Below are 27,732 nucleotides of genomic sequence, written 5' to 3'. Positions count from 1 at the left end.
AGTTTTTCCTTGATACCTTAGGCTCAGGCTTGCTCATTCGGGACAGGTTTATTAATTCGCATGTTTAAAATCGATATTTTTCTGTAAAGTTGCTTTGCGACAACGTCTGTTGTTAAAAGTGCAATACAAATTGATTTGATTTGTTAAAATTTCAATGTTGATTGATAAGTGTTAAGTTAGCATTAAACTGTTGTTTCAGTGTTTTTTCAACGTTGAAACAACAACTGACATTATTTCAAGGACATTTCGACGTTGAAGGTCAGTCCCTTGTCGGTTGGGATGGTTCAGGGTGGAAGTAAAGAAACGGTCCTGTCTTGGGATGTAATTTGACTGGTTTAATGAATGAACATCTCAAATCACATATTGTAATCTGGTCAGGTTTATTTATTATTTGCACAATACAGTATGTCAAGACACATGTACATTGGAATGCTTGTCTTAATACAACCCCGATTCCAAAAAAGTTGGGACAAAGTACACATTGTAAATAAAAATGGAATGTAATAATTTACAAATCTCAAAAACTGATATTGTATTCACAATAGAACATAGACAATATATCAAATGTCGAAAGTGAGACATTTTGAAATTTCATGCCAAATATTGGCTCATTTGAAATTTCATGACAGCAACACATCTCAAAAAAGTTGGGACAGGGGCAATAAGAGGCTGGAAAAGTTAAAGGTACAAAAAAGGAACAGCTGGAGGACCAAACTGCAACTCATTAGGTCAATTGGCAATAGGTCATTAACATGACCGGGGATAAAAAGAGCATCTTGGAGTGGCAGCGGCTCTCAGAAGTAAAGATGGGAAGAGGATCACCAATCCCCCTAATTCTGCGCTGACAAATAGTGGAGCAATATCAGAAAGGAGTTCGATAGTATAAAATTGCAAAGAGTTTGAACATATCATCATCTACAGTGCATAATATCAAAAGATTCAGAGAATCTGGAAGAATCTCTGTGCGTAAGGGTCAAGGCCGGAAAACCATACTGGGTGCCCGTGATCTTCGGGCCCTTAGACGGCACTGCATCACATACAGGCATGCTTCTGTATTGGAAATCACAAAATGGGCTCAGGAATATTTCCAGAGAACATTATCTGTGAACACAATTCACCGTGCCATCCGCCGTTGCCACCTAAAACTCTATAGTTCAAAGAAGAAGCCGTATCTAAACACGATCCAGAAGCGCAGACGTCTTCTCTGGGCCAAGGCTCATTTAAAATGGACTGTGGCAAAGTGGAAAACTGTTCTGTGGTCAGACGAATCAAAATTTGAAGTTCTTTATGGAAATCAGGGACGCCGTGTCATTCGGACTAAAGAGGAGAAGGACGACCCAAGTTGTTATCAGCGCTCAGTTCAGAAGCCTGCATCTCTGATGGTATGGGGTTGCATTAGTGCGTGTGGCATGGGCAGCTTACACATCTGGAAAGACACCGTCAATGCTGAAAGGTATATCCAGGTTCTAGAGCAACATATGCTCCCATCCAGACGACGTCTCTTTCAGGGAAGACCTTGCATTTTCCAACATGACAATGCCAAACCACATACTGCATCAATTACAGCATCATGGCTGCGTAGAAGAAGGGTCCGGGTACTGAACTGGCCAGCCTGCAGTCCAGATCTTTCACCCATAGAAAACATTTGGCGCGTCATAAAACGGAAGATACGACAAAAAAAGACCCAAGACAGTTGAGCAACTAGAATCCTACATTAGACAAGAATGGGTTAACATTCCTATCCCTAAACTTGAGCAACTTGTCTCCTCAGTCCTCAGACGTTTACAGACTGTTGTAAAGAGAAAAGGGGATGTCTCACAGTGGTAAACATGGCCTTGTCCCAACTTTTTTGAGATGTGTTGTTGTCATGAAATTTAAAATCACCTAATTTTTCCTCTTTAAATGATACATTTTCTCAGTTTAAACATTTGATATGTCATCTATGTTCTATTCTGAATAAAATATGGAATTTTGAAACTTCCACATCATTGCATTCCTTTTTTATTTACAATTTGTACTTTGTCCCAACTTTTTTGGAATCGGGGTTGTATCTAAAATGACATTATGTCCATTGTTCTATACTCTATTTGACAAATATAGTCCATAGTTCAGGTCTCTGAGCATTTCTGTATTCTCAAAATGTCAAACGTATTACATAGTACTGGGTGAGAACAACTCCGATAACATCCAGGAAGTCCTTCCCAAACAATAAAGGGCTACTCAGAATACCATCAGATAACAGCAGGAAATAATGCCGTGGCCCTCAACTCCTCAGCTCTACACTTTGATTCTATCCTGCCTCACTTGCAAATCGCTTTAAGTGGAACGTAATCTCTCATCTTCTGGTGCTGTCCCTTTACCAGAGAATAATGGTCCCCAAAAATTCAGCCCATATGTCCACAAAAAAGGAAACAAGGAAACTTTGGCCACCAAATATCTCTTGGCTGATTCGACATTTGGTGTAAGAGAATTATATAACAGTTAATTCTCGACTATACACACTACAGCTTGCAAAAAGTAGCAATGCTGGAGCAATCAAAGTAAACCTCAAGGACAAAAATAGTCCAAGAAACGGAGAATGTAGAAAAGTATTCCCTCTTTCACACTTTCGTTCCACTGAGAAATGTGCACAGACTCTGGGTGTCCCAACAGCCAGGGCTAAAAAAGTAAACACACCCCATCCGGTGTCCATACACTCTCCAGCTGAGTTGACCGTCCACAAAGCAGGTTAGTCAAACTCCAGAAAGCGCACGCAGAGCCGAAACAGAGCCCATGCTACTTACACACACATGCAACAGCAAACAGGAGCAAACAAAGCCAGTGCTACCAGCATACACTCTCTCTCTCTCTCTCTCTCTCTCTCTCTCACACACACACTGCAAGCTGGGAGGTCCAGGGTTTACGATTCCTCTTAGTGAAATACGGTGCAAACCGCAGAGAATGGAAGCTGTTTATCAGCTACAGTCGACTGAAGTTTATTCTACATTCAAACGGGGACACAGTGTTTATGAGAAAACTGCATATAAATGGCCCGTTTTGGTTTATTCACGACTTTGAAAATCAACATATAGAGTTCTTTCATAGTGCTTAGTGGTGACGACATGGTTCATGTTTCTCAATATGGCGGGACACAAAAGTTTGGTTAGCGGTTAACGTTAAAGGAACTCGGAGTATTTTCCAAGTCTTTTCTTCATGATCGAGCACCACATCTGAGAGAAATGTTGATATTCCTGACGTTTTTGACTCATTTCTATGGTGGCTGTGCCTTTCCGTTGTCTATAAACAACCTGAAATCTAGTTAAAAACGACATTCTCGAGTCATAAGCTGGCTTTATGTCTTCCAGTTGCCTAGCAACAGTCTGTTCAGCTGTAAACAAGTGTTTTTGTAAACAAACTACACATTCCTTTTTAATCTAATCTAACCTAATCCAAGTCTAATCATCAACCTAAATGCTCGACTAGCTTTCCTTTTACGCTTTCCTGCATTGCTTTTACCACCCTGAGGTTGATTATTTTCCCATAACAGCAGGTCCCAAAGTGTTTTACTCCTGTTATCCTACAGCGTTTTGCTAACAGGTACCATTTTTTATTTATAAAAGATCGACGCATCATATTTTTTTTAATGATGGAGCATCCAAGAAACAAGTTAGTTCTGTCTTTTTAAGTACCGACTCCTTCCACAAAAATGCGAAATGCAGATTTCCTGACAGAAAACGTCACCATTTCAACAATTCTACATTTTTGCATAATTAGCATAGAAACGGTAACGTATAAACCTGTGCTTTGCAGCCGCACTACCGTTAGTGCTGCTGTTACGGAAAATGATGTCACACCTCGTGACTGATCAGATTCGAGAATTAGAATTTGACAGTGCTGTGGTGTCAACAGTTATCACCTTCAGTTATTTATATGCTGAGGTAGCTTTCAGTAATTAAAGGAAATGAGTCCCTTGCAGTACTGTAATGTGTCAGATTTTTCACAAAACAGGCCGTAATGCTCCAGTGACGCTCCAGTTCCACAATAAGACCGCATACAATCGGAAATCAAAGCACTTTCGTCATTTCTGAGAACGTTCATCTGTCTGATTTCCTTTAGGACTCTACTGTGCCATGCTGACGAATACAACAGCTTCCCCGATGCCTCCATAGAGAGAATCGGAGGATATTGGGCCATAAAACAATGGCTCCCTGTTGTTTTCTGATTCGTCGGTGGTACTATGAACAATCTGAGTGAATCATTGTGTTTACTCTTATGTTCTGCTCACTCTTCAGTAATAAATGTCTCATTTAACCAGACAATCTTCCGGTTTTATCGCAAAACTAAAACACCAAATATTCATTTCAACAACAGTGATGGAAATAGACCTAGGTATTCTCCTGCAGGCCAAAGAGGTCAGAGGTCATCGTCACGACTCCTGGTCCAAACTCAAGGAATGACTCGGAGGAGCCTGAGGGTCTGGCTAGTCATATAGCTGTTAGCATGACGCCTGTGCACTCCAGGACACGAGCACAGCCCCCTTAATTAGAGGCTGTAAAGCCCGATTTAATGGCTAGACGGCGAGGCAGGAACGAGGCGACCCAACTCTAATGTGTCATTACAGGCATGGCACACCTGTAAAGCAAAGCAAAGAGGGTCAGCCATGGCTCGCGATCAGACACAACCTTTCGAAAGCCAGATCACACAACATGCATCAAAGCACACTTTACTAGCTTTCGAAAAACTTCATTATCTCACAGGAAGGGCGTGACACACACACACTGGATTAGACACCACAGCAGCAGAAGCGTTGTGACGCAATTTTGTGTTTCAGGACACAAACGTCAGACAAAAGCAGCTCATAAATATAAAATACTTTCAACCTGTTGTGTTGTGTAGCCAGTTATTCCATCTGTACATTATAACTTACGTACTTTATTCTTCCAGCTAAGAAACAACAAAGCTGCTAAATACAGTAGCAGTGTGGCTAGTTAACAAGCTAGCTGATAAACAAGCTGATCTAACTCAGAAATACTTCTAACCGTAAATGTGGCACAATAGGGTTCATGGTATACAATGACGCCAGAGGTTTCAGTTTGCGCACTTGATCCCGGCCGTACTCGGCTCAAGGACACACAATAACTCCCTTGATCCCTAGATCCAAAAAAGATGAACCACTTTGTAGTCCAGATACACACACACACACTAGCTGAAGGCCACGGTCTTGATTTTCAGAATGCAAGCTCCTCTGCGTCCTGCTTTCATGCTCCCTATGAACTGCACATCAAAGCTTGGACACTTTGAAGTGCACTAGGAGAGCGCTGTGCTGCCGTCCTGGCATGTTCACAAGGCTAAAGGCTAAAGCTGCACCGCTAAAGCAAAGCGAGACCACAGGGGAGAGAAAGACTTTAGAGCTACCCTCAGACTGCCTCTCAGAACCTCCTCCGTTCACTAAATCGAATGAACGAGCGCGAAGGCCGCAAACCCCCTCAAAAATGTTTATTTTTTACGAACTTAAAATGCTCTGGCAGATCAAAACAAAAAAGACACTTTCATGGAGGCGTCCGTGGGTTTTTTTTCTTTCGCATGTCGAACGTCTTAAGGTGGCACACGATATCATTACAACTTGCAAAGAACCAATTACACGGCATGACGAATGCAGAGATGTATTTGGCTTCTGCTATCTTGGGGTACATCAGAATGCCTTACTACAGGGGTCTTCAATCCTATCCACAAAGGGCCAATGTGGCTGCAGGCTTTCATTCCAACCAAGCAGGAGCTACACCTGATTTCACTTGTTTAATCATTTCACCCTCGTCTCCAGTCAACAATCAAGTGAGCCTCCAATTTGGCTGTAATGAAAGCCTGCAGCTACACCGGCCCTTTGCAGATAGGATTGAAGACCCCTGCCTTACTATATAGTATGCAAAAAGCGGTACGCGTGTCTGAATACTCAGTAGTCGAATGGTATCCAGATGATCATCTACCTCCGTAGTGTGCAAATGTACTACGCTACGCTAGAAACCAGGCAACTGGAGCCCGAACAACTAAAGAAAAAGAATTCTCTGGGGAAAAATAGAAAGAAGATGGCCGACCAAAGCGAATCGTTTTGCTGCAGCATCCATGGGGTGTCTCTGGCGACGTACAAATGTAAGTATCAGGAACGGTTGCAGAAAAATAAGGTTATCTAATCAAAAGTAAAGGTAATTTGTATACATCATGTGTCAACATCCAGGTCAAAGGGCGGGCAAGATGGTGGTGGAGCGCGTCCGAATTGTGTCCTCAGTATAAGAATTTTGACTTTTCCATGTTTTACCCCCCCTAGAAATATGGAGATGGTCCATCTATGTGGGAAAATATCAAATTTTATTAAATTGAACCTTGCTAACCCCCCTGTACATCCCCTCTGAAAGTTTCCATTCTTACAATATGACGAAATACATTACAGTGCGGGGCGGCACGGTGGTGTAGTGGTTAGCGCTGTCGCCTCACAGCAAGAAGGTCCGGGTTCGAGCCCCGTGGCCGGCGAGGGGCTTTCTGTGCAGAGTTTGCATGTTCTCCCCGTGTCCGCGTGGGTTTCCTCCGGGTGCTCCGGTTTCCCCCACAGTCCAAAGACATGCAGGTTAGGTTAACTGGTGACTCTAAATTGAGCGTAGGTGTGAATGTGAGTGTGAATGGTTGTCTGTGTCTATGTGTCAGCCCTGTGATGACCTGGCGACTTGTCCAGGGTGTACCCCGCTTTTCGCCCGTCGTCAGCTGGGATAGGCTCCAGCTTGCCTGTAGAACAGGATAAAGCGGCTAGAGATAATGAGATGAGACATTACAGTGCTGTTTGATATTAGAATGCTGCTTTTTTTAATGTGTTTTAAAGTTATCGATGAATGCGAACCTCTTCAGGCATGCCACTAGGTACGACTACAACATTTTCAGTGCAGATGATCATTATTTTAAGGTAATAAGCTTAGTGGTAAGTAACCTTACATTCAAGTAAATTAAACATATGGTAATTCTGCTCTTTTTCAGCAAGTTTTAAAGTTATTGATGAATGTCACACTCTTCAGTAATACCTCAAATATGAACTATTTTTAAGCACAGAGGATCATTACTTAAGTGTACTAATTTAGTTTAAAGAACCAGTATGCACAAATGATTCATATCTGAATTATATCTCCCAATGTATTAAATAGTCATTATTATTTGTATTCTTGCAGGTAAATAATGGCTTCTGTTGCAACACGGTCAAAAGCTAAGATGATACTAGGTGTAGTAGAGTACATAGAGCAGGCTGAGTTCCCTTCTGGGATGCTTCCAACATTTGGAGGGGTTATTAACTTCAGAGGGTATGTACAGGGGGGTTAGCATTTTTCAGTTGGCCAAATATTGGTATCTCCATATTTTGGAGGGGGTAGAAAAAAATTTTTGGTCTAACACCCCCCCCATCCATATTTCTAGGGGGGTAAAATATGGAAAAGTCAAAATTCTTAAAATAACAACCCCCCCCCAATTGCTGCGTGCCTTGCCAGACGGCAGTAGGTACCTTTTTTTTTTTTTTTATGATGGTCTTTGGTATGACCTGACCGTGAGTAGAACTAACCACAAGGCCAACTCATGGTAACAGAGCTTGCAGCGAAGCCAAATTTGACAAGCACCTCCTTCAGGTATTCCTGTGTTTGCGAATGAAAGCCCTGAGAGAGCGCTGCTCCGCGCCTAAAGATTTAACATGATCCAGCCGGCTTTAAAAATTAATAACTCGGCCAACAGAGCTCGCAAAGTCCCTTCCCACGCCATGTGGTGCATAGGGCAGCGCCAATCTCCGTAGCCCTCGGCCTATTACATAGCTAGGGTTACAGTGGGGGCCGGGTCCTCTGATAACCACGAGAGTTTGACTCCCCACTTGCATCTGTATTGCAGTGTGCCTTGCCAGACGGCAGTAGGTACCTTTTTTTTTATGATGGTCTTTGGTATGACCCGACCATGAGGCCAACTCACGGTAACAAAGCCAAATTTGATAAGCGCCTCCTTCTAAGTCTCCCCCTTGGAAATAGCACGGTCTCAGGTCGGTAGGACCGCACCTCGGCCTGGGATTCGTGAACAAAGCCCCTGCGAGACAGCTGACAGCTACGCTCAGCCATTCCCTACTCGGATTCTGGCGGACTGTTTGACGAGTGACCGATCCATTGACGGTAAACAAGGCTGGAGTGGACTTCAGTGGCGACTATGATATTGAATTTACACTCTGTTGAATTAATTCAGTATCATAGTCGCCACTGAAGTCCACTCGATCCTTGTTTACCGTCAATGGATCGGTCACTCGTCAAACAGTCTGCCAGAATCCGAGTAGGGAATGGCTGAGCGTAGCTGTCAGTCAAACACAAGTTAGCCAATGGGAATGCATTCCTGGACAGCCCACCCACACAGGAAGTTTGTGCCAAAACTGCAAGCAAAAAGTCAGGGAGCGCAAACGAGAAAGCTGGAATCGCAACCAAAATAAATTACGTCAAACAAAACCGAGAAAGACGCAGAACAAAAATAAAAGGTTCCTGAAGAGTAATGGACTGATATTTTGCACGATTACATGAATAATTTGTTTGCCAGTCTAAAAAAATTGACTTTTTTTGTATTTTGATTTGTCGTTTTTGTTTGATATTTCAAAAGTATTGTATGAACATTTTGGCACAAAATTGATTCCATAGTGGTCTAGTATAGACCCCTTTCACTGACGTCACCCGAAACCGGAAGTAAACAGACCCTGCGCCATTTTGGAAGACCAACAAACTCGTGATTAGGGGGAAATAACGGCAGCGGTATGTGAACCCACGAGAATAAAGTGGAGTGGCAAACGACTTAAACAAACAAATCTGAGCTGTTTTATTTATGATTTATTGGCCCAACAGTAGACTTGAAAGAAACCTGTGTGAGACTTGGCAAAAAACTGTGGATATAATGGATAAGTCTGTGCATGATCTGCGGACACTTTGAGGTAAGCAAACGCAAGAAATTCAGATTTAAAACATGCTAAATTGGCCCCAAGTTGATAACTGTATGAGGAGCAAGCCTCCCAGACTTCTACAATTTAATAATAATAATAATTTAGGATGGTTTGGGGCTTGCTCGCTGCTGCCAGGTTGGTTGTTGAGTAGCCTGACTGTTTTTTTTTTCTTTTCTTGCATGTGGTATCATTGTTGATGCGAGGTTGTTTTTTGAACATGCCAATGCGGACACGATTTCCCCTGATGAGTTATGACTTCAGACGCGATGCGTGTGTGGAGGTGTGGAGTCCGCGTGATATGTGCGTAAGATAGGCTTCTCATGTGTTTGGAGATCCGCGCTCCGAGACAAGCACAAGCACACACGCCCCCAAGGGAAAAAAAGGGACCCCCCGAAAATATCGGCATAGTTCGAACTAGTGTTGCACCGATACCGATACCAGTATCGGGCGGGGCCCTGATCTGGCACTAAAATGGTGGTATCGGTATTGGCGAGTAGCAAGAAATAGGGCGCCAATACCATTTACCGATGCTAGTATGACACTTGAACGCAGCCTTCTCTCTCCCGACACTCACTACACTCTGTGTTGTGTGATCACACGTGATCACTGTGCATGCCTGCCAAGCACGCCAAGCAGCTATTGCTACTGACCTGCTCCAGACCAATGAGAGCGGGCCAATAGCCGCTCTTAACCAATACAGGGGCAGCTTTTTCATGCGGAGGAAAAACAAACCACGAGAAGAAAATGTCGGCGGTCTGGATATATTTCAGCATAGAAACTCTGGCGAGTACAATGGCTACATGCAAGATTTGCGGCCTGAAAGTTTCGAGAGGTGGAGTTAAATCGGCCAGTTTCAATACCTCAAACCTGATAAAACATTTGAAGACGAAACATGTGAACGAACACAAAGAGTTTCTACTGGATTCACTTTGTATTAGTCTTTTTCCTGTTTCACAAAGGTAAGCAGCAGCCTGACAAAGCCATGATAGCAATGATTTTACATCCAAGTATGCAGCTCTTCATATATATATATATATATATATATATATATATATATATATATATATATATATATATACACACATACATACATACACACACACACATTTCAAACGGAGTGGTATCGGCCGGTACTGCACAGCCAGGTATCGGGGCCAAAAAAATGGTATCGGTGCAACACTAGTTCGAGCACTGGGTGTAAACAAATAGTTTACAATGTCTGGGTAGCAAACAGATGGCAGAATTGGTGTCCGGTCCTCCTTATGTTTCCATTCTCCCTTGCCGCCAGTCTTATCATATGGGTCAAACCCATCAATCACAGCCAGTTTCTCCACATACCGTGCCCTTTCTGCAGCTGGTAATGTACTCACATAACCCGAATTATCATCCACTTTACTCTCGCTCGTACTTGTGAGTACTTATATTGTGAGTGCACGTACTTGGTCTTCCAATATGGCGTCTAAGAAAATCTCGCGGCGCGGTGACGTCATGTGAAAGGGGTCTATACAGGGCGGAGTTGAGATTAAACGCACTGAACGTGCCGGCGCTAGGACCCTGCATCTCGCTGATCCATGTTCTCTCTCTCTCTCCTCCAGCAGCGCTGAGCTGGGAGTCTGAAGGGAAACTGCGCGTCACACTGAGCGAGTCTCAGCGCCGCATCACGCACAGGAGCCCGGGCAGCCAGCACAAAGAAGAAATAAGTCAGCATGGTGAGAAGCGAGAGGCAAAAGCGAGACGCGAAGAGCGAGGACTCGGAAAGCGGAGCGGAGAGCCGGAGTTTGGATGCCTGTCCTTTCAGTGCGGTTTTCGGCTCCAGGGAATCTCCCATCAGCACCTTCCTGCAGAACGTGCAGCTTCTCCTGCAGGCGGCCAGCTACATTGAAAGAGCTGAAAGGAAGGATGGAAGTAAGTGGAGAGAGAGAGAGAGAGAGAGAGAGATGATCAGGTTGCCTGAAGCACCTGCGTTGTACAGACAACAGACTGAGACAACAAAGGAGCGCGCGCGCGCAAGGGTGCACTGGCTTAACCCCCCCCCCCCCCTTCTTCTTCTTCTTCCTCCTCCTCCTCCTCTTCTTCCTCCTCCTATAGATTACTGATGATCAATATTGTTCATATTGATTTCTGGCACAATTTCAGTCACTGATTCCTTCCATCCATCCATCCATCCATCCATCACTACATGTGCAATAGTCTAGACCTGAGTGTTGTTTCCTCTGGTTTCCTGTTAATCTTCACCATGTCGTCATGTAAACTCGTTGCATATTCATGAATATTCCCCTGACCTCCTGTGTAGACATAGTGTTTTTATTTAAATGTATAACTTAATGGCCTAGTCTGCGAACGTGTACACTTTCACTCCAAAACATTCGTGTCCAGACACAAGAGCTAGTGTTAATCGTGTTTAAACATGCATTGCATAATGGGGTGGTATATATGGAGGTATAATACACAGACTGTATTAACTGAAATAAAAATAAATTGGTCCTATTAGGCTATGAATCGTTTGAATTTCAGTTTTTATCTAGCCTATCTATATACAAATAATTTCAGGTTAGATTTTTAACACAAGGTTGTTGTTGTTGTTTTTTTAGATAGTAGTAGTAGTAGTAGTAATAATAATAATGGTGCTGAAGCGAGTGCTGTTAAAATGCACTTTTGATGTCAACTTGTAATCTCAAACCAAAGCCGAATCCCAAACTGCTTTATTTATTCCCGATATAAAAACGTCCGCGCAAACATAATTGAACACGTCAGTCATTCGGGTTTTATCCTGAGTCATTTAATTTCTTCTGCGTGCTCTTTAATGTTTAAACTTCCCATCGCTGCTTCCTGGTGTGTGGATGCGTGGGTGTGCTCACATGGCTTCCGCATGAGAACTTTTCTCCGCTCTGATTGGTGCTTTTTTTTTGGTCACACCCACAGCGAGCGAGGCAGCTCCAATGAAACGTGCTGTGTCCGTGACGTCACGTGTTGCTGGGCCTGTGACTCTGACCGAAAGTGTTTTGTTTAAAATAGTAACCATGATAATAGTTTTACAAACCGTGCTTTAGTCTGACATGGATAAATGAGCATTTTAAATAAATTTGTTTTGTAGTTTGAAATGTCGTTGATTGTATCAGTGTAGCTTTTGTTGTACGAGTTGGGGGAGGGAAAAAAAAATCAAGTAAATGTGATTTGAATGAAATATCCGAGTATTTACGGGCTCGTAGACTGCGTTGTGAAGACTTTATCACGCACGGTTTGCGTTCTGACGAAACGAAAGGCTGTGAAAATGCCGACGTGTGCCGTGACATGGTTGAATCGTTGAAGCGGAAGAACTCTATGATCCAGAATGCCTTGCGTTGGGGCTCGCCTGCGCATGCGCACTTTGGTTCCTCCTCTCAGCTGTAAAGCGAGGTAAACAAACTGCAGGAGGAAAAAGAAAGAGAGCGAGAGAGAGAACACACACACCAGCCAGCAAGGACTTTGCAGGGAATTTTTTTTTTTGGTAGAGTTTGTATTCCTTTTGTACACGTTTTAATCTTTAACTTGGATAGTTTTAATAGTGTGGGGTGTTTTGTTGTTAGCTAACAGAACTAAAGCGAATAAAGAGGGAAAATCTATTTTAGTTATTACAGCCTGTTTAATACAAAGGGTTTATAAAAGTGATTTTTGTACTCTGTGTGTGTATATTGTCCCACTTTGGGAGCAGGAGCGTTGTGGTTTTGTGATCACAAATAATAAACCCATTTTAAAGCTCGACTCGTGATCAACAACATGACCGCGGTGCTGAACATACAGAGGCTCCTGGAAGCTGCTGAGTATTTAGAGAGGAGAGAAAGAGGTAAAATGGTGTGTGTGTGTGTTTGTCATGGTCATAGATCTCAAATGATAGTCTGATTGTATGGCCTGTGTGTGTGTTGTTGTTGTGGGGGATGAAGACTGCCACGTCGAGCTGCAGCTCATCAAATAAACGCTGTTTAGAAACGAAACCGAGAGTCGCCGTTTAACGCTGATTTGTCACGCACTGACTTCGCGATTGCTCTCCTGATTGTTGTTCTGGTTTGTTTTTCAGAGTGCGAACATGGATACGCCTCGACGTTTCCGTCTATTCAGAGCTCCAACAACTACCAGAGACAAAGAAAATTCCGGAATAAAAAGCACAACAGCAATCACAACAGGTAAACACGGGCAGCTTTGTTTTTGTGTTTGCATTTATCCATCTCTGTCTGTCTGTATTTCCTTTTTACTGGAGTGCGAATGATTAATAATGGAACCGCATCGACTGTAAAAGCAGAACCATCACGTCATCCAGCCCTCACTCGCTCATATGTTATTCCGTGTATATTATAGTAGTGATTATTATTATTATTATTATTATTATTATTATTATTATTATTATTATTATGGGGATTATTGCGTGTTTAATGGGGTTTTAAATGCACGTGCGCGTTTCCTTTTTAACCCGCTCGTGCAGGTGTCAGTGTTGGGGGGCGCGCGCGCGCGCGGATCATCAGCTGATTGTCAAACGGCAGCGCTGCTGCAGAGCGGCGCTTCAGGGACCGTCACTAAATTCCCAAGTCACACCAAAAACGTACAACTGTTCGAAGTTGTAATGACGTCATTGGGGAAACAAGTGGAGCAGGGGGAAAAAACAGCATGAAAACGGGTTTGTTTTTGATCTGTTTGAGCACTTTAAGCTTTAAAAAAAACGACTTGGTGGTGTAGTGGTTAGCGCTGTCGCCTCACAGCAAGAAGGTTCTGGGTTTCGAGCCCGGTGGCCGGCGGGGGGCTTTCTGTGTGGAGTTTGCGTGTTCTCTCGTACCCCTTTTCCACCAAATCAGTTCCAGGGCTGGTGCTGGTTCACAACTCGTTCAACTTGCGAGCCAACTGAGAACCGGTTTGCTTTTCCGTAGCTCGCAGTGCTAAGCGGAGCCACGTCATTACGTCGCTGTGTATGTCAGTTACGTCGCTGCGTTTGTATAAACCTTGGCGCGAACATCGTAGTAACAACACGGAAGAAGAAGAAGCAGCAGCAGCAACAACAATAATAATGGATGACTTCGCTTAACCCTTTGGTGACTGACCCCTTGAAAATGGTTCCTCCAGGAACGATGACGTTTCAGTTGTCAAGACAACGGAAAAACTAAAATACAAGAGCATTTTGTTTTGTGCACAAGAGCATTGTGACGTATCTTTCTGTTTTTGTATTTTAGTTTTTCCGTTGTCTTGACAACTGAAATGTCATCGTTCCTGGAGGAACCATTTTCAAGGGGTCAGTCACCAAAGGGTTAAAAATGGCGACCTTTCGCTATCTTGCTATTGTTGTTGGTCTTAACAACTCCGCCCCCCCGCTGACGTAAGCGGTTCTTTCCTCTGGCCGAGCAAAGAGTTGGTGCTAGCCTGGAACCGGTTTTTCTGCCCCCAGAGCCAGTTCTTTGTCAGTGGAAACAGAAAACCCGGTTCCAAACTAAGCACTGGCCCCGAACCAGCCCTGGAACTGCTTTGGTGGAAAAGGGGCATCAGTGTCTGTGCGGGTTTGCTCCAGGTGCTCCGGTTTCCTCCACAGTCCAAAGACATGCAGTTAGGTTAACATGGGTTGGCCTTGGGCTGAAGTGGCCTTGAGCAAGGTACTTCAGCGTCTGCAGAGCAGTCAGGGGTTTAATATGGCTGCCCACTGCTCTGGGTGTGTGTGTTTACTGCTTCAGGTGGGTTAAATGCAGAGGATGAATCTCACTGTGCTTGAAGTCTGCATGTGACGAAGGTTTCTTCTTTCTTTCACGCCGAGTGGCGATTTATACTGTTCAACTGCACTGAATTTTAAACACTCGTGCAACATTTGACTGAAATTGCCATACAGCCATGATGGTAGCGTGAGCAATAGCTGGCTGTCGTTAGCTAGCTTCTCCTCAAATCAAGCTGTTCTCGCTTTCCTTCAGTGGACAGGTTCACAAACCTGGTACCTGGAGAGCCCTGTACGGTACGTTCTTGGCTCTTTTCACGCTTTCCAAGACTTAATCTCCGCTCAGCCTTTCCATGTTTTCCGCATAAAGGAATTCTTTCCGAACAGTGGCTCGAATGTAGAGTTGTATCTATATTTGTCACTTATGCGCGCGTAAAACCGAAGGCACAAGTTTCTGCCGTGTTTTTAATTATTTCCTTGGCGTGAGCACCGCTGAGTCAGTGAAGACCATCACTTTTTGGATACTCGATTGTGCCAAGAGCGCTTGCAAATCAGGACCTGTTCTGACATAAGATTTTAGTCACGTGCCTTTTTCTCCCGATGCACCACAAAGGTGAATTTCAAGAAACGGGCTCATCAGCCGATGCGCCAGAGTTAAAGGCCAGGCGTGACACTGAAACGTGCAGGATGCTTTAGTCGGACGCATGCGTTTGAGGAGTTTCGCACTTTGAACAGGGTGTGTGTTTTCCCATGATCCCTAGCCATGTTTTATTTACAGCAGGCTCTTGTTTTCTGGCTGCCAAGGTGAATTTGATTTTTTTTTTTTTTTTTTACACTTTAGCAATTTTCATTATCAAACACAATCATGGCAACATTTTTCAAAAGCAAAATTTTTTCGACCCCTCTCTCATTTTCCTTTCAATCTAAACCATGCCTTTCCTGCATAAACCAGAGAGCCTGCAGCTGCTTGCGTGCCAGCTTCACATCTGTACGCTCGCAGCTTGCTCCGTTTGTGTCGAGAGGAGATAGGAAAGGGAAGGCTTCCCTCCTGCTTTCTGCCTTTCTTGATGCCAGACATCTTGACGACATGGTGATGCTGATGATGATTTCAGGGTCTGTGCATGAAAAGAAAGTAGCATGAGGGCGAAAGAATGTTGAGCCGCGGTGCTGCTATCTGATCCGTCGGCATACCTGTGCGAGCGTGCTAGCTCTTCCTGCCACAATAGGGCTGTAATGAGGACGGGCAAACAGAGCGATTAGGGGTGATAATAGCGTGTATCGCAGGCCCTCCGGGACACACAGGCGTATTATTACATGTCGCGTTTGTTTCCGGTCATCCGTGCAGCCTGTGACTAGTTTGTATTTTCTTGTTGCCATGCTATTTCCTCCACCTACAGTTTGACAGCCATTATGGAAAGAAAAACGTGCCTTCAGGTTTCTTTTCAGAACCCGTCTCTTTGCACAGGAAAGGCTTTCAGCGATGTTATTTGGTCAAACTTGAATTGCTTTGTGATGTCAGAATTTCTTCTGTCATTTACATTCGGTAACATCACATGATCAGCACAATCGTGGCCCCTTCATATCCAGGAGCAATTCGGAGTCACCGGACAGACCACTTGGCATGCGTTTCTTTTGGAGGAAACTGTAGAACCATGGGGAAACGCTCCACATGCCATCCATTTTGTTGGGATTCTGTATCTAGTAGATCTGGATTCCCAAATGAAGAACGCTTCAAGCATTTTCTGCTTGTCCTTCTCAAGGAACCTCGAGTTTGGTAGCTCACTAACCAAAGAACCGTTCATGGTTTAATGGGGTTCGAAGTAGGATTCGGTGTTGTGTGTTTTATCCGAGTGCCCTTAACTATCTAAAAAAAAAAAAAGAGGGAGGAAAAAAGCGCCTTTTAAGGAGGTCGCTGTTAGAATGTGGTTTCAAGTGGAGTTCAGTATCTTAACTATCCATAAAAACAGAAACCATTGAAGATGACTCATACGGTTTCTTTTTTTTTCCCCCTCTTTTTCACAGTTTGTTGAAATACTCAGTTGTGGTGAAAGGAATCGTGGGATTCCTTGTGTACTGCTGCACTCAAACTGACAAGTCTGTTATGAGGGTTTTGTTTGTTTGTAATCTCGGAAATGCTGTAATGTTCCCAAAACATGCCTCCTGCTTAGGCAGCCTCCTCCCAGACAAAACACGGACTCTGATACCCCTTTTCCACCAAATCAGTTCCAGGGCTGGTTCGGGGCCAGTGCTGGTGCTGGTTCACAACTCGTTCAACTTGCGAGCCAGCTGAGAACCAGTTTGCTTTTCCATAGCTCGCGGTGCTAAGAGGAGACACGTCAGTTACGTCGCTGTATACGTCAGTTACGTCGCTACGTTTGCATAAACCTTGGCGCGAATATCGAAGCAAAAACGACATGGAAGCAGCAGCGGCAGCAACAACAATAATAATGGATGACTTCGTGTTTGTACAGCTGCTGCTTCTTGTCGCTTAAAAACAGCAATCTTTTGCGGTCTTGTTATTGTCGTTGGTCTTAACAACTCCGCCCCCCCTGCTGACGTAAGCGGTTCTTTCCTCTGGCCCAGCAGAGAGTTGGTGCTAGCCTGGAACCGGTTTTTCTGGCCCCAGAGCCAGTTCTTTGTCAGTGGAAACAGAAAACCTGGTTCCAAACTAATGCCGCTTTTCCACTACCAACGCGGCTGAGTTGGGCTGAGCCGTGCCGTGCTGAGTTGGGCTGAGTCGAGCTGAGTGGGGCTGTTGGAGTTGCATTTCGACTACAACCGCGCTGAACCGTGCTGGCTGGAAGTGGGTGGACGTCACGTGATGTCGTTAGGCGGCGCAAACAGTGACATCAGTGACCTTTTAAGCGGTAGTCTCACGACCCGGAGAGTAAACAATAAACATGGAGGACATGGAGTCGTTACTGTTGCTGGTCTTGGTGCTGTGGCTTGTTGTCACCAACAACGCCAACAGATACTGGCAAGAGCGTATAGATGAGGCGAGGCGCATAAGGCTTCAGAAATTCTCGTAATTCTTCTTCTTCTTCCGGGTTTACAGTGTTTACAGATCCCAGTGTGCTCGCGGGGCGTGTGTGGGCATGTGAGGACACTCCTCCTCACCAATCAGTGCACAGGGGAGTGTCTCCTCACGCCCCTAGCCCCACTCAGCTCGGTTTGGCTCGCTTCAGCCCCACTCCAAAACCGTGCGAGTTTTGGGTGCTGAGTAGGGCTGAAGCGAGCTGAGTCGTGCTGCTCTGAGGTAGTCGAAACGCGAGCCGTGTTGAGCTGAAAAGGGCCATAAGCACTGGCCCCGAACCAGCCCTGGAACTGCTTTGGTGGAAAAGGGGCATCAGACGAAGCCCTGAGAGTCTGCAGGCTTAAACTGCAGGACGCGCATGCTGTTAAAGAGGAGGAATTCAAAACACACGCGCACAAGTCAATGAGCTGCTCTGACACCAAGCATCCTGTCGCATGCTGTAGAAACTCTGCTTCCTGCTCCTTTTCACGCTTTCCTCCCATCGTTCGTGCAGAAGCGCACAGGTCGAGCCAGACGCAGCGCGAACAGTGTCCGAATAAAAACCCCACAAAGGGCCTGCGAAGCGTTTGCTCTCGTGCAAGAGGCTGACTCGGTTTATATTATTTGCAGCACAGTTGCTGTGTGGGGGGGTGGCGACTTCCTCACATGCTGAAGTTGAGAATGCAGATTCTTCCTTTGTCTTTGTGTTTTTGTTTTTTTTTTTCTCTCCAGGGGCTTCCTTTCTCACTGTGGACAAAGCAAGTAACAGCGTTAGTGCAAAGAAAAAAATGATAGTTTGTTTGAAATTTATAAGCATTGCCTTTTTTGTGGGCAGCAGAGCTTAACATCTGGATTGTAGCTGCCCTGTACAGCACCTCAGACTAAATGCTACAGCAAAACGATAATACCCCATACATTACCGTGACGCGATTCATCTTGCTCCCTAAATGCACGGAATCTTATCTTGTACTCCAGAGCGATTCACTGCACAGTTGGCATGCAGATGTTTCATTTGTGGTTATGCTTGTTGACTTTGTCCCGCTGGCGCTTGTTATTTGTTTTAAAATGCCATCTGTTTTCTTATTTGTGCAGGTCAACACATAACGAGTTGGAGAAGAATCGGTGAGTTCATGCTCTTTCTACATCTCGCACACACACACTGGGTTTAAAGGCATGGAAAGGAATCCACCATGTTGTGGTTAAATGCGTGTCAGTAATTGGTGTGTGCGGTATGAGCCATGTTCAGCTCTCGCGGCATTTGGTAGAAATCCTGACTTTTTCAGTAAAATCTGTATAATTACATTGGGCTCATGTTCAAGACGTGGAGAATCACAAATGCACCAATAACGCCTCGAGCGGCATGTAATGAGGTAACGTACAGTAATTATATCGTAAATTTGATATACAAGGTAAAGTGTAACGTCGGCGCATGCGTCAGGCTGCTAAACGTGAAACTAAGACGTGACCCACTTCTGTAATCTATAACAGCCCAATGCACCTCGGGCTCTGCCTTGTGAAACGCCACTGCAGTTTCCGATTACAGTCCAGAGAGCACGCGTGAGCATCATGTGACCCCTTGCACAAAAAAGCGAAGAATTGCTTTAAGTTGGTGTGCTTGCTCTTGTCTCAAATCGAGTGCATGCTTCTTTTTTTTTTTTTGTGTGCATGCGTGCACATGTAGTAATAATAATAATAATAATAAGCTCAATTTGTATAGCGCCTTTCAAAAAACCCAAGGACGCTTTACAATTATAGACAAAGAAAAAATAATAACAATAAAAAATAAAAGTAAAAAGTCCACCAAGTAGGGGTCAGGATGTAATTCTCGTGGTGTAGCAGCCACAGTCCCACCAAAAGGCGCATGAAAACGAGTCCCACATCTCCAGCACCGCCGCCGTGACGCCGTCAGCCACATCGCTCGAACACCACGCCGTGGATCCACAAAGCGAGCAGAGAAGCTCCGCCACACAGAGCACTGGTGTGTCCCAAACCGCCTGCACAGCCGCCGCGATGCCACCGAGCAACATCGCTCAGAACACCACGCCAAACGTTAAAGTGCAGAGCGCTGGACAACCACGAATGTTAAATGAGCAACGAGCTCACTGCAGTCCACAGTTGGGAGCGCAGGCATCACCCACGGCGAACCAAGGCCTAGAGGGAACCAACGCCCAAAACTGGGTCCGGAGCTACACCACAACCCGCGGACAAAACACTCAAACAAACATCAAACTACACAAACACACAGAAAAAAAATAAATAAATAAAATGAAAATTGAAAAAGAAAATAAAAATAAAATTAAAAAAAGCTCTGGTGAGAAGCGGCAGCCATAATGCGCACGACGTACTCTCAACCGGAAACGAAAAAAAAAAACCTTCATATCTTCCATGTAGTGTTTTGTTTTCTTTATTTGTGAAACAAGCCACACTATGAACAAAGAGGGCGGAGCCATCGGACAAGTTTACAAGCACGCATACCTACAGCTCCGCCTTGCACACAGTGATCGTTTATGACGCTAGCTATCCGAGGACATAATTATATACAGTTAGGTCCATATATATTTGGACACTGACACAAATTTTGTTTTTTTACCTGTTTACTGAAACATATTCAAGTTATAGTTATATAATGGACATGGACATAAAGTCCAGACTTTCAGCTTTCATTTGAGGGTATCCACGTTAAAATTGGATGAAGGGTTTAGGAGTTTCAGCTCCTTAACATGTGCCACCCTGTTTTTAAAGGGATCAAAAGTAATTGGACAATTGACTCAAAGGCTATTTCATGGGCAGGTGTGGGCAGTTCCTTCGTTATGTCATTCTCAATTAAGCAGATAAAAGGCCTGGAGTTGATTTGAGGTGTGGTGCTTGGATCTGGAAGATTTTGCTGTGAAGAAAACATGCGGTCAAAGGAGCTCTCCATGCAGGTGTAACAAGCCATCCTTAAGCTGCAAAAACAGAAAAAACCCAGCCGAGAAATTGCTACAATATTAGGAGTGGCAAAATCTACAGTTTGGTACATCCTGAGAAAGAAAGCAAGTACTGGTGAACTCATCAATGCAAAAAGACCTGGACAACAACAGTAGTGGATGATCGCAGAATAATTTCCATGGTGAAGAGAAACCCCTTCACAACAGCCAACCAAGTGAACAACACTCTCCAGGAGGTAGGCGTATCAATATCCAAATCTACCATAAAGAGAAGACTGTATGAAAGTAAATACAGAGGGTTCACTGCACGGTGCAAGCCACTCATAAGCCTCAAGAATAAAAAGGCTAGATTAGACTTTGCTAAAAAACATCTAAAAAAGCCAGCACAGTTCTGGAAGAACATTCTTTGGACAGATGAAACCGAGATCAACCTCTACCAGAATGATGGAAAGAAAAAAGTATGGCGAAGGCATGGTACAGCTCATGATCCAAAGCATACCACATCTTCTGTAAAACACGGTGGAGACAGTGTGATGGCTTGGGCATGCATGGCTGCCAGTGGCACTGGGTCACTAGTGTTTATTGATGATGTGACACAGGACAGAAGCAGCCGGATGAATTCTGAGGTATTCAGAGACATACCGTGTGCTCAAATCCAGCCAAACTGATTGGTTGGCGTTTCATAATACAGATGGACAATGACCCAAAACATAAAACCAAAGCAACCCAGGAGTTTATTAAAGCAAAGAAGTGGAATATTCTTGAATGGCCAAGTCAGTCACCTGATCTCAACTCAATTGAGCATGCATTTCACTTGTTAAAGACTAAACTTCAGACAGAAAGGACCACAAACAAACAGCAACTGAAAACCGCTGCAGTAAAGGCCTGGCAGAGCATTAAAAAGGAGGAAACACAGCGTCTGGTGATGTCCATGAGTTCAAGACTTCAGGCAGTCATTGCCAACAAAGGGTTTTCAACCAAGTATTAGAAATGAACATTTTATTTACAATTATTTAATTTGTCCAATTACTTTTGAGCCCCTGAAATGAAGGGATTGTGTTTAAAAAATGCTTTAGTTCCTCACATTTGTATGCAATCATTTTGTTCAACCCACTGAATTAAAGCTGAAAGTCTGAACTTCAACTGCATCTGAATTGTTTTGTTCAAAATTAATTGTGGTAATGTACAGAACCAAAATTAGAAAAATGTTGCCTCTGTCCAAATATTTATGGACCTAACCGTAAGAGAGAAAAAATATCGCATGTCATTTGGATTAGACCTGGAATTTATGCCACAGCACTGCTCAATTCTGATTGGCCAGAACGTTCCGGTTGTAACCGAAACCACACGTTGATCTTGTTAATACGCTTGTTATCATTCCTATCGTAATGAGTCACTCTAAGCCTAATAATGTTGTCTGTTAACTTTGAACTAAAATTAAATGGGTTTTGTTAACTTCACGAGAACGTACGCAACGACAAATAACGCTTCTGTAACGTGAAATGTAAATATAAACGGATCTGATAACAGTTCAGGAAGAAAGCTCTCATGGTTTGGTTGGTAACCGTGACTTCGCTGTTCATCGTCGTGCATTACAGAGAGCCGTAATCTTATTATACTTACGATCTAATGTTATATATTTTGTCCATGTTGTGCAGCTCGACCCAGGAAACGGTATTAGGAGTGCATTAGTACTGATTTCTCCATGTATGAATGTGAGAGTTTGGCACTCGGGTCAAATCTACTCGATAATCTCAGCCCTGGATGATTGTACACACGACGCAGGAGCTCAGGATCTCGGCAACAGTCAGGAGTTATCGTTTCTCCACCGTCATGCGCCTGTCTCTCTGGAAAGTACGCAGGGCAGATATTCAACCACAAGAACGAAGTGGAAATAGCAAAACAGTACACGGGCTTCTGTCCAAACGGCCCATTTATAGTAAAGCAGAACTGGTGTGTGCCTGTGCGCGCTGCTAAGCCAGCTGGTTCAGCGAGATATCAGCCAGACGCCACGTGTCATTAGTCGACATTCTGATGTCACGCTGTTTCTCACCACCCGCTCGGTGCACACAGGAAGACAAATGTGTCGCTATTGTTTCCTCACAAGCTCGCCAGATATTTGTTTTTGAGGTCTACACATCCTCTTTGAACTCCACAATCGCAACCACAAGCCTCTTCTGAAAATGCCGTCAACTGAAAAGCACTGACTCGGCTCGTTTTATGGAAAAATGTAAAAAGAAAAGAAAGCGAAAGTCAGGTCTATTTTGCGTCAAGTTTGCATGATCATGCAAAGGTTCTCACGCAAAGTCACGTTCTCTTGCTCGCCAGTTTTCTGTTTCAACCCATATCTCAAGATGAGAACTAGATTGTCTCGTACATTTAAATACAGCAAAGCTAAACTTAATGTCTGAGATCGTGTCCGATATGAAGCATCGAAATAATGCGCGTGAGAAAAATTGTCTATGATTTTGTTTCACCCTAAGATCAACCCAATGTTTTTTTTTTTGTTTTTTTTTTGTGGTATGGCCTTTGAAGTTTAAAGAACACAGGAACAGCCACTTAAAAGAGGAACAGGAAGTGGCAAGACGCAGACCGTAAACAGGGTGCAATCAACTCTCGTAAATATGCACCCGACAGCCGCACGCACGCACGCACGCACAAGAAGACATGACATGACATGATATGACCCACATATAGGCCCTGATGGACACAAAATGGCCGCCGATATGTAAGAAGATGAAAGGCACGCAACTGCATTCCTCTTTCCTACACGCCGTCACACGCGCACTCTGGCACTCACCTTCACGTTCACCTCGTACACTTGCAGCTACAGGATATACAACACTTTTTAGCATAGAACATGAGCTTTTTTTTTTAAGTTTTGAAGCTTTTTGTGTCGGGTTTTGACAAGTGGTTAAACTCTAAGTAATAGTTTGACAATTGACTAGCTGTAAATAACGGTTTAATACAACCCCGATTCCAAAAAAGTTGGGGCAAAGTCCAAATTGTAAATAAAAACGGAATGCAATGATATGGAAGTTTCAAAATTCCATATTTTATTCAGAATAGAACATAGATGACATATCAAATGTTTAAACTGAGAAAATGTATCATTTAAAGAGGAAAAATTAGGTGATTTTTAAATTTCATGACGACAACACATCTCAAAGTTGGGACAAGGCCATGTTTCCCACTGTGAGACATCCCCTTTTCTCTTTACAACAGTCTGTAAACGTCTGGGGACTGAGGAGACAAGTTGCTCAAGTTTAGGGATAGGAATGTTAACCCATTCTTGTCTAATGTAGGATTCTAGTTGCTCAACTGTCTTAGGTCTTTTTTGTCGTATCTTCCGTTTTATGATGCGCCAAATGTTTTCTATGGGTGAAAGATCTGGACTGCAGGCTGGCCAGTTCAGTACCCGGACCCTTCTTCTACGCAGCCATGATGCTGTAATTGATGCAGTATGTGGTTTGGCATTGTCATGTTGGAAAATGCAAGGTCTTCCCTGAAAGAGACGTCGTCTGGATGGGAGCATATGTTGCTCTAGAACCTGGATATACCTTTCAGCACTGATGGTGTCTTTCCAGATGTGTAAGCTGCCCATGCCACACGCACTAATGCAACCCCATACCATCAGAGATGCAGGCTTCTGAACTGAGCGCTGATAACAACTTGGGTCGTCCTTCTCCTCTTTAGTCCGAATGACACGGCGTCCCTGATTTCCATAAAGAACTTCAAATTTTGATTCGTCTGACCACAGAACAGTTTTCCACTTTGCCACAGTCCATTTTAAATGAGCCTTGGCCCAGAGAAGACGTCTGCGCTTCTGGATCATGTTTAGATACGGCTTCTTCTTCGAACTATAGAGTTTTAGCTGGCAGCGGCGGATGGCACGGTGAATTGCGTTCACAGATAATGTTCTCTGGAAATATTCCTGAGCCCATTTTGTGATTTCCAATACAGAAGCATGCCTGTATGTGATGCAGTGCCATCTAAGGGCCCGAAGATCCCGGGCACCCAGTATGGTTTTCCGGCCTTGACCCTTACGCACAGAGATTCTTCCAGATTCTCTGAATCTTTTGATGATATTATGCACTGTAGATGATGATATGTTCAAACTCTTTGCAATTTTACACTGTCGAACTCCTTTCTGATATTGCTCCACTATTTGTCGGCGCAGAATTAGGGGGATTGGTGATCCTCTTCCCATCTTTACTTCTGAGAGCCGCTGCCACTCCAAGATGCTCTTTTTATCCCCGGTCATGTTAATGACCTATTGCCAATTGACCTAATGAATTGCAATTTGGTCCTCCAGCTGTTCCTTTTTTGTACCTTTTCCAGCCTCTTATTGCCCCTGTCCCAACTTTTTTGAGATGTGTTGCTGTCATGAAATTTCAAAATGTCTCACTTTCAACATTTGTCTATGTTCTATTGTGAATACAATATCAGTTTTTGAGATTTGTCAATTATTGCATTCCGTTTTTATTTACAATTTGTACTTTGTCCCAACTTTTTTGGAATCGGGGTTGTAGAAATTGTGAGGTAAATCTGTGACGTGAAATTATTAGAAAAGTGTCGAGAGAATTTCTCAGTTTATAAGAGGGTTTTGTTAGAGAGTATCTACTCCCTTTTGTTGAATTAACTGTAGAATAACTGAATTGTGAGGGAGAAAATAACTTTTTTTTTTTTTTAAATAAAGTTTATAATGAAGTAGTAATTTTAATTTTTTTAAGGGCTGGGAAATCTGACAAAGATTATAAATCACCTTGCTGGTTTAAAATGAGCAGAGCAGCAAAGCAAGTGCTATAGTTTTATAACCATCCAATCAGCTACTTGTTGCTATGCGGTGTCAGTCTGACAGCGTGACCCTATTGGTCAGAGGTTAGTGGCTCCCTCTGATTGGTCCAAATCTTTTCTCCCCCCCCTTTTTTGTGAAGCAAGCAAGTTCTTAAAGTTCCCAGTGATCTGCTGTGTGTTTGTGAGTGAGAGTGAAAGTGTGGTGTAGGCTTTTCTTGGCCAACGCGAGCAGATTAGCGGGGCTCGACCTCTGCACAGAACACACACACACACACACACACACACACTACAGCAGACTTGCTCCACAGTGATTTCTTGCGTATGAATTCCTCACTCCTGCGTTTCTCCCTGTACCCTGAGAGGCTTCTTGATTTGAAACGAGGCCCTGGGAGATCAGGATTCCTCTCATCCTACATTAAACACACGTTTCATGAACACGACCCTTGGTTTGAGACCCCAGTGACACACCAAGCATACAAGAAGCTGGTCCAGATCTACAGCATTTTGGTGTTCAGAGCTCGGGGCTGTTGCTTGAGAACCAAACCCAGAACGGGTGGGCACCGGGACGTGCACTCGCCGGCGTTGCGTTTTTATGGAAGAGGCGTGTGTGAGCGAACACATAGCTGACTCTTTTAAATAAAAAACACATCATCACTGGAGCAGGAACAACACACTCGACTGTTTTGAAGAAAACACCTGGGTTGGCACGCTGTTGTGTTCATGGTTGAAACAGGACACTCGTGTGTTTGGTCCATACAGCGAGTAGTCGAGCAGCTCTTCTTGAGAGAAGAGCACCAGTTTTCTCTCAAGTACCAAAGGTTCTGGGTTCAGATTAGTATCGTTTATTAGCCGTTTCGCACTCTGTAGTGGAAGAGTGGCTCGTGCTTTATCAGAGAAGCCTGAAGGATGACTGTTTCTCGGACAAACGCAACGAACAACAAACAGGTGATCAGCAGGTGACCTTCAGACGTCAGCGTTCTTAAACTGAAGGTCGCCCCATCAAGTGGTTCTCATCCAGCACTGCAGATCATCGTCGTATGGCTTTTGATTCCGTTTGTGTGTTTTTTTTTTTTAGAGTATAGGTTCGCGAGTGCATGTTTGAGTGACCGTCTTCACTCAAGCCAGTTTGAGTGTGAGAGTGCAGGTGCGTGCTTTTTTTGTGATTTTTGTCAGCGGTGTGTTTTGCTCCTGCCACATATTTGCATCGATGCTGCACCGATGTATTTTGTTGCGATATATCTTACACCGGTGTAAATTTTGTGGAGCGTTCACACGCCACAACCTGCTTACTAGAGAGAAGCGTGTTAGCACCGGTGCAGCCCCACTTGCGTTCACATGGCAGTTTTTGCAACCGTGCTATGCGATAGTAATAATGCGGAAATGAAATATGCGCATGCGTGAAAATGTACTTCCTTTTCCCGGTTGTCATGGCATCACCAAGCGCCGGGAAAACAACGTGGATGAAGACACCAGTGTTGCCAGATACTGCTGACGTTTTCCAGCCCAAAATGTGTTCAAATCCGCCAAAATGCACTTAAAACCGCCCAATCTGGCAACACTGGAAGACACGCAGTTCTGTTGTTGATATTCGCCATTTTGGAAGCACAAAATTCCAGGATGCAAATTATGTAATCAACTCTCGTCACGCGTAGCGAGTCTACCCCTGTAGCGTTCAGACGTCCCATTTTATATCGGTGCTGCCCTGCAAACTAGCATTTACTCCGGAGTAAATTTCTTAAACCGCCTCCCGAGCAGGGTTAGATTTGCACCGGTTTAAGCAGCTTTCAGGGGCTACACCGGTATAACTTTGTACCATGTGAACGCTCTGCCGGGGCAGCCCCGGTGCTACACCGGAGTAAAAGTTGCCGTGTGAACACCCCTTAAGTTTGCAAGTGCCTGTACCCGATTGTGTTTGCGACTCCTAATTCGAGAGCGTGTGTTTTGCAAGTGCTGGTGCACAAGTGCGTCTGCGAGTGCTAGTTTGTTGTCCGTGACGCTGTTTGCGAGTGTCCGTTTTGTGGTTGAGTGCATCTTTGTGAGCTCGCGAGTGCCAGTGCACGGGCAGGTAATTGAGCGCGTATTTGCGAGTGCGGCTTTGGGTGCACGAGTGCGTATTTGAGAGTGCTGGTGCACGAGAGCACGTTTGCGAGTGTGTGTGTGTGTGTGTGTATTAGGATCAGATGTCCATCAGCAGAAGCTTCTCTTCAAAGAAATGGAATGGAGCAGCAGCTGTCGTGTGTGTGTGTGAGAGTTTATTAGAAGAAATGGGGTGGAGGAGATGCAGCTCAGCATTATCTGAACTTGCTATCTACAAAAGGTTTATGATTTTTTTTTTTTTTCTGGGCACGTGAGTGGGCTCTGCTGCTCG

General features: G+C 44.1%; 1 protein-coding gene across 2 annotated transcripts in view; it reads left to right on the top strand.

Moving 5' to 3' along the window:
- Positions 1 to 10,569: 10,569 nt before the first annotated feature.
- Positions 10,570 to 27,732, top strand: part of mxi1 (max interactor 1, dimerization protein) — a 35,651-nt gene continuing 18,488 nt past the window's right edge. The window contains exons 1-3 of one of the 2 annotated variants that reach the window (XM_060912007.1): positions 10,570 to 10,870; positions 13,020 to 13,125; positions 18,733 to 18,762. In XM_060912007.1, coding sequence (XP_060767990.1) covers positions 10,672 to 10,870; positions 13,020 to 13,125; positions 18,733 to 18,762 — 335 coding nt within the window. In that variant the 5' untranslated portion in view covers positions 10,570 to 10,671. Of the gene's footprint in view, positions 10,871 to 12,358; positions 12,789 to 13,019; positions 13,126 to 18,732; positions 18,763 to 27,732 lie in introns of those variants that run through there. The other variant, XM_060912008.1, reaches the window with a different exon arrangement.

This window comes from Neoarius graeffei, chromosome 27 (assembly GCF_027579695.1).
Source record: "Neoarius graeffei isolate fNeoGra1 chromosome 27, fNeoGra1.pri, whole genome shotgun sequence".
Taxonomy (NCBI): Eukaryota; Metazoa; Chordata; class Actinopteri; order Siluriformes; family Ariidae; genus Neoarius; species Neoarius graeffei.
The sequence above is the reverse complement of the archived record's forward strand: the minus strand, read 5'-3'. Positions and strand labels throughout refer to the sequence as shown.